Here is a 12,641-nt window from a genome sequence, read left to right as displayed (position 1 = left end):
GAGGAATGAGGCCATCAAGTGAACGAGTCTAGCCTATCAATAATTCCAGCATCTCCTGCTGTAACTCTCGCATCATGAGGCGCCGGCCATTGGATTTCTACCGCTGCTCATTACAATTTTAATGGAGACTATGATTAGCAGTTCCTTTTCTTGTAAATCAAGGAACTTGTCATTTAAAAGTTTGCCTGAAAACATATGCATAGTAAATTATAAATAAAATGGTGAGGGATCTATCTAATGAATCATTCATGGTCCTCGAAATTGAAACACACCTTATGAGATCTTTCTATTTGTTTAGTGCCTCTTGTAAACTGGCCATTTTCACAACTTTAGAAACTCCTTGTATTACATTTTCTGTAATCTCAATGGCACACTTTTTACATATTCAATTAAATTCGTATGTTTATTCATAACAAAAATGTACACAAAAATGCAAAAAAAACTAACATTTAATTTAACAGGGTTAGTGCAACAGAACACCAACAGTTTCATCGTTATTATCTAAAAACCCGCAAGTGTTTGTGTGAACATTATCTAGTCTCAGAAGCAGCCCCTGACATCCATTAGCACAACCTGATTTACTCCTCAATCCTGCCCTGTCTTCCTCTGATATTTTGAACAGATTAAATTTAGGTGAGTCTGGTCGATGCCCGTCCTTCAGGCGGAATGACTTCTCGGGGGCTTGATTGCCTGTCTGCTTTTCGTCAGTCTCCCTAAACTAGACGTGATAAAAATCTTTCCTCATTTTTATTTTTTTCAATACCATACACCTCCCCTTCTGTCTTTTTTTAATTCTTTGGTGGTTTCCATAAATAAACACTGCTGTCTCCGTGACGACCAAGTGAACATGCAAAGATGTATAAGGGTTTTATGCAAGAAAAAAAGCCATTTTGAAATTATTGCAATTTATTTTTGCAATATGTGTAATTGTCGTTCGGATGCGAAAAACTGCCTCTAGAAGGTGAAGATGTCTCACATTAGTATAACTAAATGTTTAGGCTAATAGCTCTTTATTTCCACAGACATGCTACAGTGTCACTTTGCAATTACAGAGATGAATCGCCTTGTCACTAAGATTTGTTGCCCTCAAACTTCGAGTACATTCTCAATTATACGGATGTTTCAAGTATAATCAAATTTCTGTGGAGGATTATCCCGTTTGGACAGGTTGCTCATATTAACTAAAGTGCAGGAATAAGAGACGCGTTCTGTTTAAAAGCTAATTCTGCAGTGTGACTGATTTTTGCTCATGAACGGATTGGTTCCAGAATTCAGCACTAGCATATGCTTTAACATATGCTAAAGGAAATTAAAAACTTACCACAAGAGAATCCTTAGAAGATTGTCCATTCCTTAAAGATTGTCCATCTCATATATAATATTGCTTTTGTGGATATGCAACTAATTCACAGTTTGTATAATCTTTTTTGTACATCTGCTTTTAAAAGAGTGTTCCATACAGCGGTTAGGAAGTTGTGGGTTCCAATCCCAGCATGGACCATGTGTTTTTTCTTGGTTCTCCGGTTTCCTCCGGCCATCCATAGGCATGTACACTAGGTGAATTGAAGACTGAATTGTCCATAGGTGTGACTGATGTGTATGTGTGTGTTGTTATAGAACAAAAAGAGAATATGGGAGACATGGTGAAGTAATCAGCACTTCCCCTCATATTGCCCCTTATATTGAGTGCCTGCCTGGTGCTCTGATTGAATGATTATATGAGTGGTATTAACAAAGGATCTTGGGAGTAATAGAGTATCACTTTATCTTATATACAGAGCATGTGTAATTTTATGTGTTTTATTATGTTGGCTCCCCATATTTCCAGCATAGAGTTTAGTTAAATTGGAATTGATGTTGGATCTGAGCAATTTACACTAAGACTGGATGGAGCATAAGCTTTTAAAAATGAGTTTAGCTAGGTGGGTAGAGAGCTAGGACTCACTTTGTAGGTAAGCATCAGCCATGGACTGATTCAAGGAGTCAGTGAAAATGCATTCTGGACCAATTGCTAGGACTTTACTGTTTCAATATTCAGAGATCATTTGTACCATTCCCTTCTGATGCAGCTTTGTGCTTTTAAAGCAAATGAGATATGGTTCAGTTCTCGAAGGCTGAAATGGAATTCAGAATTTTTTTCTTTGTTTCTATTAATATACTCTTGAGAACCTCTTCTCGGCTCCTTCAGGATCTTCAGCTACTCATTAAAAAGCTTCTGCTAAGCTATTACTTTGAACCTTGAGAGGAAATCGCAATGGAAAATATTGTGCATGGATAATTTTCTCATTATAATGTAGTTCATGCAATAGGCACATACATTAGGTTATAGTGGGTGCTGTTTCTAGACGAATGTTTAGTTTACAGCTGTCTTACGCCAAGTCCTTAAGAAACTCTTAGAATTTTTTTTTTTCAAACATTTGGCCCAATGAGAAAGACAGCTTTGCAACACTTGTTTTTGTAGAAAAAAGAAAAGAGGTGGGAGGGTGAGACAGAGATCTCTCAATCAAACAATTGTGATTGCCACCTACATTTTTGGGCTTTGAAAATTGTAGCCACCATACATCATGGTCATGTCTCAGGCAGCAGTCTCACAACAGTGTTGCACAACAGGACCAATGCGCAGACCAGCCAGAGTGCATGTATAAGTTATCAGGCTGCTTGAATGTGCACCTGATCACCATCATAACAGAACAGTGCCCACTTCTCCCAATCCAGTCCTTGCATAACATGACACACTTGTCGCCCAGCATGAGTTCTGGCACCACAGGAGGTTGAGTGGACATCAATAGATGTATTTTAGTCAACGACAGGATTGTATTAATGCAAAACAAACAACAACAATTGGCAATATGCAACATAAACCTATCTATCTATCTATCTATCTATCTATCTATCTATCTATCTATCTATCTATCTATCTATCTATCTATCTATCTATCTATCTATCTGTCAGTGAATATGCAATAATTTGCCATTGGTCTTAGCTACAAAACACAATATATGGTAGATCTCTATGCTCAACCAGCACAAACTTATTGAGCAGAATGCACAATTAGTGAGAGCTCATCTATATAAATGGCATGTGGGAGGTAAGTATGTATACATACAGTACAGGCCAAAAGTTTGGACACACCTTCTCATTCAATGTGTTTTCTTTATTTTCATGACCTGTTACATTGGTAGATTCTCACTGAAGGCATCAAAACTATGAATGAACACATGTGGAGTTATGTACTTAACAAAAAAAGGTGAAATAACTGAAAACATGTTTTATATTCTAGTCTCTTTGCTCTGATTACTGCTTTGCACACGCTTGGCATTCTCTCGATGAGCTTCAAGAGGTCGTCACCTGAAATGCTTCTCCAACAGTCTTGAAGGAGTTCCCAGAGGTGTTTAGCACTTTTTGGCCCCTTTGCCTTCACTCTGCGGTCCAGCTCATCACCAAACCATCTCGAATTGTTCAGGTCCGGTGACTGTGAAGGCCGGGTCTCCACTTTTTGTTAAGTACATAACTCCACATGTGTTCATTCATAGTTTTGATGCCTTCAGTGAGAATCTACCAACGTAAATGGTCATGAAAATAAAGAAAACACATTGAATGAGAAGGTGTGTCCAAACTTTTGGCCTGTACTGTATGTGTAATACATTGGGTTCGATTCACTACGGTACTATTCTAGACCCAGTTTTAAAATCTCTCTGTTGGTATTTACAGACATTTCCATGCTTCCAACACAATTAATCGTTTGTATTAAGCATAAAAGGTATGATTTGGGGATGTTGCACAAATTGGGCCATCCTATGGCAAGTGGCTTGTTTATATAGGATGATAATTGCCTTGTTTTCCAAATGGTCCAATTTGGTGACGATGGCCCAGATGGCATTTTTTTGCACTAGTTCTCTCAGATGATGTGACTCACAAAGTACATATGGACATGGTGTATGCCTCTAGAATGAAACATCTTAAATGATCAATTGTGGCATCTGCCAACACAATAATTTATTTTTAAGAGATGAGATGATAAGAGATGAGACTTTTGCTTCTATCATGATTAGTTCATTTTTGCCGATCACAGATGGCAGATATCTATTTCCATAATGGTCTGCATATAGCTTTGTGTTACCGTGTGTTACCAATTTCATAAAACAATCATTAAATGTCTTGTTCTGGGTGAAAGAAATAATTGCTCTAATTTATATATTTGAGTTCAATTTCAAAAACGCCTGACCTTGGCCTGTAGCAATGTGCTTGACGAAAGGAAGGCACTTCTTTTCGTGTGCCTTCTGCACCACTTGTGATCACATAATCATGAATATCGAACATCTTCAGCAACTTGGCTGCCATGGCAACCACTGCTGCAAAATAAACTTAGAATAAACTGTTCCTTCAAACCAGCGCATAATGTTGACTTTCTTCTGCAAAGCAATGAGAAAAGACTTATTGTTCTTAGCAGCACCACCGAGGAATATTCACGGTGCGTTAAGGTGAAACGAGAGTAGGGTGGCACCAGGTCTGCATAATCAGATGCTATCAAATGGCCATAAATAACCTCAAGCCAACGATCATTTGCTCTAGACTGACAGCATGTTCTGGGACAAAAACCAGATGGCTTCACGAAAAAAAAAAACTAGTTGCTCCTAAAGCCAAACAATGGCCCCATGTTCCTCCGCTGGAGAGGCATCGGTCCCTATCAAACATTTTCCTGCGCCTTCACAAAGATCAAAGCACAAAGCGGGTTTCACAATGCCTCCGTATTCTTTTTCATGTTCACCGCGGGCCTGGCCCTTTTGTTCCTGCATGTAAATGGCTTTGATTAAAGCCGAGCAGGTCGTCGGGTGAGGGTGGGGGTCTGTTTCCCGAGCTGCTCTGCACCACGAATGGCTCCTCTCCTTTATTATTATTTTTTTTTAAATACGCGGGAGCAGCGGCGGCGCAACGGCTGCTTTAAAGCTCTGCTCTTCATGGCTGCATGAAATATTAATAAGGGCCCCGGGCATCGCAGGGGACGGCGCCTGTATAATTCATTGACACCGCGCTTTTAAGGACCCGGAGCTGGCAGCCAAAAGGAGTCGTGAGAGAGCAGAGCGAGCAGAGCATCGCCACCCAGCCCGGCAGCCTCTGTCTGCACGAACTTTTTGGGCCACACGCCTCCCAAGGTGCCACAGGGAGCCTGCGGAACACCTGAGAACATCTTCCTTTTAATAAGGAACTGTGAAATGTGACCGCAGGTCTGATTACGAGGGCTGGGAAGATACGCTTGAGGCACACGGGAACAATTGTGGTGAATCCATTTGAATTAAAAACAATTCATAATTTGCAGCAAGAGATGCAGCAATTAAATATTGTGTGTCTGCTTGGAAAACCAAAATCTTGTTTATGTATTGTCTTCATTTTTTAAAATCAATGTAACTCATATGGTTGTGCATTTGCTCAGAAAAGCCTCGGAATCCTTTGAACACAGTAAGGAACGGGGTGTAATGTTAACGACGAAGGCGCTGCATGTGACGTTTAATTGGCAACTACACATTTGCACTTAACTTTTGTGTCCGCTCGTGTGGTCTTGTGTGCCGATCTCGAGCCGAAGTGTGATGAACAGCCCCGCGCTCTTCCGCACGTAGCCTGTAGCCACAGCAGAGCATTTTGCAGGGATGGCGCGCTCACTGCATGACTGTACCCATGGCAACCGGCGCTGCTGACTGGGCGCAGCCGGCTCAAGTCGGCTGATGCGAGCGCATCCCCCGAACAATATCCCGCCACTAAACTCTCACTGCAGTAAAACACTAACATGGCCAGCATTGCACTGTTCATGGGATTTTTGCTTAAAAATAGTAGGTATTAATGTGTCTTAATATGGAAAGAATGGCAGATGCCTAAAATCTTGCCTATAGGGCTCCAAATTAGTTAGGGCCGGGCCTGAGCAGCACTGCACTTTACACCTATTCCAAAATAATGCCCCTAAACTTCATATCGTTATGATATAATCAGGAAGAAGATGTTACCGCAGGAGTAATGTTCCAAACCTCAACAAAGGTTGAAAGTCTGATGCAAGGCACTGTCATTGGTAATAATTCCCGACTCTGACCTTGTTTTTGCGATTTCTCTGGTTCCCTCCTGCTGTCTAAAAGCATGTACACAAGGGCAACTGGCAAAATTAAACATAGGTGTGAGTGTGTGAATGAATGTGTGTGTCACGCCAGACGCCAGAGTCCCCACCCTGCTCCAGCTGTCCTGGGATGGGCTTCAGCAGTAACAGGACTAATCAGTTGAGGATATTGAGTGAGTGAGACTGACAATATTCAGTTTCTCAGAATCAAAGAAAATGCTTTTATTTGAATAGACTACAGGCGTTCACAATGTACAATGCAGACAGAACCGAGTCGGTCTCTTCTGAATTGTGATCCTGGAACTCTCAAACTCTAAAAGCCATGGTCCTTCGACGTCTTTACACATAACGCCCATATGAACACTTGAACGTTTTAATGTTCCTTGACACGAGGACAGGGGCTCAGCACAGGGATGTGGAAGGACTTGCTGAGTGGAATGATGAAACTGGGTCATACTTTATTCATCTGACAGCTTCACAGATATACGTTTCATTTATTTAATTTGCTGGACCGCCGGCTAGACAGGCGAAGAAGTTCTAGGTTGTTCTAGGTTCTAGGTTGTAGTATTCTCAATTCTGAGGGAAATCTAGTGTTGTCCTTTGTACCTGAATCAAATTTGGATTTCTTTTCTTCACTGTAAACTGAATTATTTATTTCCACTGGTGCTCTGGATCATGCACAGTACGTGCCAAGTATACAGCTCACACAAAAACGTCGTCTCAAATGCAGTATAGGATAAAACAACAACCACAAAAAAAACGGAATGGGTGTGTTGAAATATTTAAATATAAGCTGCATTGAGGAGGGAATAAGAGAATTATTACATAAGATTCACTGAGACTGATGAAAATCATTGCAATACAACTGGAATAGAATTGCACCCAGCCAAATACAGTTGGATATTATTTGTGCCTTTTATTGAGCGTTACGTATTGGACCACACAGGTATTTGTGAAGGTAATTACATTAAACGTTATGCATATTAATCTCATTCAGCTCCTTCTTCTCTATTGCACCAACGATCGAATAACTTTACAGCTGCCTGACAAGGCAATGCACAGACCATAATCATAATTTATCAAATTTTACTAGTATTAAACCATCGCAAATATAAGGTTTTCATTTACTAGAAACAATGATACAGCTCGGACGTGTCAGAAAGAATTAATGCAACCACCGGATGAAGGAGCGATTAATCATGATCAATCGATAAAAAAAAATCGATAGATATCATATCATATAGCATATAACTTATTCCTCTCGATCGTTTGAGTTGTGCAGTGTCTTGTCCTACCGTGGCGTTCTCATTTGTTGATTTTGCTTTGGACACTTCGGTATCGGGGATTCGTGACGCAAGCGACGCCGCCCACGTCCGCCCGCCACTCTATCTAGTCCCGTTCCCCACTCCGCTCCAGCAGAGCAGGAGAAGCCCGGCGTCCTCGCACCCTTCCCGCTTCGAGCCGGGGACCGGCACGTCGTCGCCATGAAAGTCGCGCTTCTGATCGCCTCGGCACTGGCGCTCCTCGCAGGTGAGCAGAACGCAGGACGGGGGTTTCAGCACCACGGCCAGTTCCGCCGAGGACCGCACGGCTGGGGTGCAAATCGCTTTTTTTTCCCACCCCCCCGTTGTGCATTAGAGGTGCATGCACCTGCAAACGCAGGCTTTACTGACCAACAACCAAAAAAAAATATATATATATATATACACATTTTCCTGTCCTTGCATTTCTCAGACAACCACTCGCTTCCAGCTGGGAATTTGGACAGAAGGCAGGAAATAGTAAGTCATATTTTTTTACCCTCTATGGACAATTATTGTGTAGTTATTCAAAATACGCATTCTTAAGTTATCCTCAATAATAATAATAATAATAATAAGAAGAAGAACAAAAATACTAATAAGAATAATTGTTTCCAGCTTACGAGATGTTTGGTACAAGTCCTTTCTAAGGTTCTTTCCAAACCTGAAGACAACTCACTGCGCCCGGAATGTAAGGAAATTCTGAAAGCAGGCAAGTTATTTTTTTTTTATTATTATTTTTTCAGTCGATTCACTTCAAATGTTTATCGCTGTCAGTCTATAAGTCAGGAGAAAGTGGAGGAGGCATCTTCTGCTCCCTAGCTCCATGCTTAAGTAAAGATGTTTCTTTTGTCAACTGAGGCGTGGCAAGTTTCATTGTTTAATCCTGCCTTTGTTTCATTCTCTCTCCATAATTTACAAATGCTGGGTCTGTTCTGTACACTTGCATGTTGGAATCTGCTCAGGTTCATCTTCTAAAATCAGAAATGGCAGTGTGTGTGAGGACAGAGGAGAAAATATTATTGAGAGGAAAAAAACAATAAATAAATGATGAATAAAGAATCCTGCATGGATCTCCTGCTCGTATTGGGTACGTATATTGGCTACTTCAGAACATTGGTTTGGATTTAACAATCAGCGATGGGGTTTTGACCAATGTCTGAAGTAAAACCTTCAGGATTGGTCAGAGGATTATGAAAATTTACATTGTGACACAAATGTCATAAATTCTGATGTTTCCTTAGGCTCAGATCCTGCTGCGCCTGTGAAAAAAAGTGAGGAAGAGGTGTTACCACCTGAGGGCAATGAGTCCAGGAAGGAGCCTGGTGATGAGGCCATTGAACATCTCCTCAAGAAAAATGAAGAGTCAGATGACGAACGGAGTCAGGAAGCCTTTCCAACCTATGCAAAGAAATGGCACTCCATGGGCAATTACAAGCGTGAGGATCCAGATGAAGAACGAAGCCAGGAGGCTTTTCCAACCTATGCAAAGAAATGGCACTCCATGGGCAATTACAAGCGTGAGGATCCAGATGAAGAGCGAAGTCAGGAGGCTTTTCCAACCTATGCAAAGAAATGGCACTCCATGGGCAATTACAAGCGTGAGGATCCAGATGAAGAGCGAAGTCAGGAGGCTTTTCCAACCTATGCAAAGAAATGGCACTCCATGGGCAATTACAAGCGTGAGGATCCAGATGAAGAACGAAGCCAGGAGGCTTTTCCGGGATTCGAGAAGAGGAGGCACCTTCTGACAAGCAAGGAAAAGCGCGAGGAAGCGGACGATGAGCGTAGCCAGGAATTGTTTCCTGACTACAAGAAGAAGAGGCACTTCCTCTTGAGAAATGATGAGAAGCGAGAAGATCCAGATGAAGAAAGAAGCCAAGAGACTTTCCCTGAATTTGCGGTCAAAAGGCACCATGAAGATGCTGAAGAAGAGGAGAAAAGGAGGAGCCATGAGCTCCAGCACAACGCAGAGGAGAGCGAGGAGAGGGAGAAGAGGATTTGGAGGCCAACACACAGATACCATCATAAGAAACACCACAAGCGCAGTGGTGACTCACTGGATGGGGAGTCTGAAGAGGTGAACTCACATGAGAGAAGGTCTGAAGAATCTGAGGAGGAGGACGAGGAAAGTAGAGAGAAGCGCATCTGGAAACCCACACATAGATACCACCATAAGAAGCACAGGCGTGATGGTGACTCCTCTGATGAATCTTCTCCTGAGGAGCTGGAAGACAGCGAGGAGAGGGAGAAGAGGATTTGGAAGCCCACTCACAGATACCACCACAAGAAACACAGGAGGAATGAGGAACCTTATGAGGAAGAGGAACCAGAATCATGGAGATCTGCTGAATCTGAGGAAAACGAGGAGATAGAGAAGAGGATTTGGAAGCCCTCACACAGGTACCACCACAAGAAGCACCACAAGCGCAGCGAAGAACTCTCCCTTGAGGACGACGAGGAGCCTGGAAACATTGAAAAGAAGCACCACAGCCCCACTGAGGAGCAGGAAGAGGCTTTGAGGTATCTGACCAAGAAAAGCAGCCAGATGGGGGATCGACTTCTGGGAGAAGAGGAAGCATATGAGAAGCGCTCTCCGTGGATTTACAGGGGATATTACCACCCCGCCTGGTACAAGAGGAGCGCGCCGGGAGACGAGTTCACCAGATTTCTCAATTACAAGAGAGCGCAGCTCTCCCACCTGGCATCCCCGGAAGAGGAGAAGAGGTCCCTCCACCAGAGACCACTGACCCCAGCAGAGGTAATATGGTTAGAACATCGCCTCTGGTAGAGAGTCTTCCACTGACAGTCATGATGTGCTTAGTGTGGGGCTTGTGTAGTAGTGAAGTGAAGTGATTGTCACATGTGATACACGGCAGCACAGCACACGGTGCACACAGTGAAATTTGTCCTCTGCATTTAACCCATCACCCTGAGTGAGCAGTGGGCAGCCATGACAGGTGCCCGGGGAGCAGCGTGTGGGGACGGTGCTTTGCTCAGTGGCACCTTGGTGGATCGGGATTCAAACCAGAAACCTTCTGATTACAGGGCCGCTTCCTTAACCGCTAGGCCATCGCTGCCCCAAAGTTGTAGTGTCCTCAACGGTGTGATCTTTTAATGTTTTTGTTTGGGAAGACACCAATGATTGACAGCTGTCACATGCTCTACATCCTTATTAAAACTGCCGACCATCAATACGTCTATGAAGCAAACATTATGTATTTATGTACACCAGTGAACAAGCTCCATGCTTTGCATGTAACATTGCACTTGGCACCAATTCGAAAACCATGCCTTTTCATGGTATTTTCTTCTCAGATTTTTGGTTCTAGACTGTACGACATTCAAAGTTTCAAAGTACACTTCATACGCAATACAACTTCCTGATTATTACACTGACTCACATTAGTGATGATCAATTACAAGATTATTGAGTGTGATCACCTTTATCCTATAACTGAACAGTTTTATCCTTATGTGTCATGATTTTGTTCACCCATGATGTCTACATCATCTTTTAAATAACAGTGTAATTCAGGCATTATTTTTTATGAAGCATAACTTTTAACACAAGTCTTTACACTGGAGTCTGATTAGATTCATTTCCTTTGCACCATGTCCCAAATGAAAAAGACTGAATGCCTCAAATATTAGGTGCTTCAGAGAAACCAAGTTACCCTGAACAACAATGCAGAAGGCGCTGGGACCGTAAGTAGGGCATCCTCAGCTCCTACGGCCCCGATCTCCAGGGGCCGAGGCGGTCGGAAGGGAGGCCAGCCCGCCAGAAACGAGCAATTACCTCAATCCCCACCGGCTTCCCAGTCGCCGGCCGTGCAGAAACCTCCCGCATTAGAAATGATTGTGGAGATATCGCCCCGTCTGGCGTGAAGCACAAGCCCACCATCGATCAGAAGGTGCATTGGGTTCAGCGACGGCTCTATCTCTCACCATTCCAGGCTTCCAGGCCTCCAGGATCTCGCACAGAATTAACTTCAGGAGATTTCCTGAGAGGAACTAAACGATGCCGGTTCATTTTAATTCATTTATTTTTAAATAATTGCGTGAACCGGGAGCGATGTCTGTTAAGCCTGTTAGGTGTAATCTATGAAAAGCATATGCACGTCTTCAGGTCCCAGCGTGAACTGTGGTGTGACAGCAGCTAATAACATAGCTTCATCAGCAATTTCAAGCTCTATTAATGTCACACAAGAGTTTGAAAAGTGCCTCAGGACCACCATTGACCTGCCATGACTTTGGTCTGCTGCATTTGCCGTAAAACTGGAGGAATTAACTGATGTGATCTAATTCCAGGAAAAGGAGCTGGCTAATCTGGCAGTCATGGACCTGGAGCTACAGCAGCTTGCCGAAAAAATCCACAAGGACCAGAACGACGAATGATCAATAAACCCGAGGTGTTTTAATTTAAGGCGTTCCCATGGTGGGAGATGTGGAACGCGTGTGGAAATGCAGACGAATCGTTTCATTTTGTGGCGAAATGATAATAACCTCTCTTTCTTTGGTCTGCAGTGATACTACAAGCTGGTCCATTGTGTTAAAGGCAGGATTGTGTAGGACTGTACATCTTTAGCACCACATAGTGGCTCCGGGGGGAAATCGCAATTAAGATTATTTGGCAAGTACATGCATTATTACTATGCGACTTGGTTCAACAATTTTTTTCATTTCAATATGGCAAACAATTGCTTTAGCAACTGGTTTAGTTTGCTGCCCCAGAAAGACAAACGTCCTACACATCGCACCCTTCTGCCATCGTTTGTCAGTTGTTTAGAACAGCTATGATGTTTGTAACATGGTTTTAAACACAATTGATGTCTGCACGCACAAAAAAAAAAAAAAATAAAAAAAAGAAGTCTCTGTGTTGACCTTTGATGATGTACATTTAAAAGTTATTAGGGACGACCACGGGGACTCTTAAATTAAGTTCACAATATTAACTTCTTAAAGCTTTCAAGAAAAAAAAAAAAACATAAAAAATACAAATAATTGCCTTGCCAATGCCTTTGCTGTATCTTTGTACTTGTGAACCTTTCGATGTCCTTAACTTAAAACAGCATGGGAATGGCTTTTCTGTATTAAGAAGTAATAAGATATGAGATGCTATGCCTATTTGTTCTTAGGTGTCTATGGTGTTCCTCCTTGTTTCCAAGTCTGCATTTAATTCAAATGAACTACAATAAAGTCAGTGGACCAAAATGAGCACTCTTAATTTCTTGAGAGA

General features: G+C 42.4%; 1 protein-coding gene across 3 annotated transcripts; it reads left to right on the top strand.

Annotated features, from left to right (window-relative positions):
- The first annotated feature begins 7,470 nt into the window (after positions 1-7,470).
- Positions 7,471-12,616, top strand: chgb (chromogranin B). 3 transcript variants are annotated; one of them, XM_028953480.1, is made up of 6 exons: positions 7,471-7,631; positions 7,836-7,882; positions 8,021-8,114; positions 8,647-9,015; positions 9,097-10,163; positions 11,714-12,616. In XM_028953480.1, the coding sequence occupies exons 1-6, from the start codon at positions 7,586-7,588 to the stop codon at positions 11,798-11,800; spliced, it is 1,710 nt and encodes a 569-aa protein (XP_028809313.1). In that variant the 5' UTR covers positions 7,471-7,585; the 3' UTR covers positions 11,801-12,616. The 3 variants fall into 3 exon arrangements, with proteins under 3 accessions (XP_028809313.1, XP_028809312.1, XP_028809311.1); XM_028953479.1 differs by having other exon boundaries at positions 8,647-10,163; positions 11,714-11,814; positions 11,930-12,616; XM_028953478.1 differs by having other exon boundaries at positions 8,647-10,163.
- Positions 12,617-12,641: the final 25 nt, after the last annotated feature.

The sequence above is a fragment of the Denticeps clupeoides genome, chromosome 14, assembly GCF_900700375.1.
Source record: "Denticeps clupeoides chromosome 14, fDenClu1.1, whole genome shotgun sequence".
Lineage (NCBI taxonomy): Eukaryota > Metazoa > Chordata > Actinopteri > Clupeiformes > Denticipitidae > Denticeps > Denticeps clupeoides.
The sequence above is the reverse complement of the archived record's forward strand: the minus strand, read 5'-3'. Positions and strand labels throughout refer to the sequence as shown.

What these genes read in the sequence shown, in the direction of transcription:
- chgb (XM_028953479.1), top strand. Translation starts at nt 7,586, where the DNA reads ATGAAAGTCGCGCTTCTGATCGCCTCGGCACTGGCGCTCCTCGCAG. An exon ending in GGCACTGGCGCTCCTCGCAG is followed by an intron (nt 7,632 to 7,835) that starts GTGAGCAGAACG and finishes TGCATTTCTCAG; the next exon opens with ACAACCACTCGCTTCCAGCT. An exon ending in GACCACTGACCCCAGCAGAG is followed by an intron (nt 10,164 to 11,713) that starts GTAATATGGTTA and finishes ATCTAATTCCAG; the next exon opens with GAAAAGGAGCTGGCTAATCT.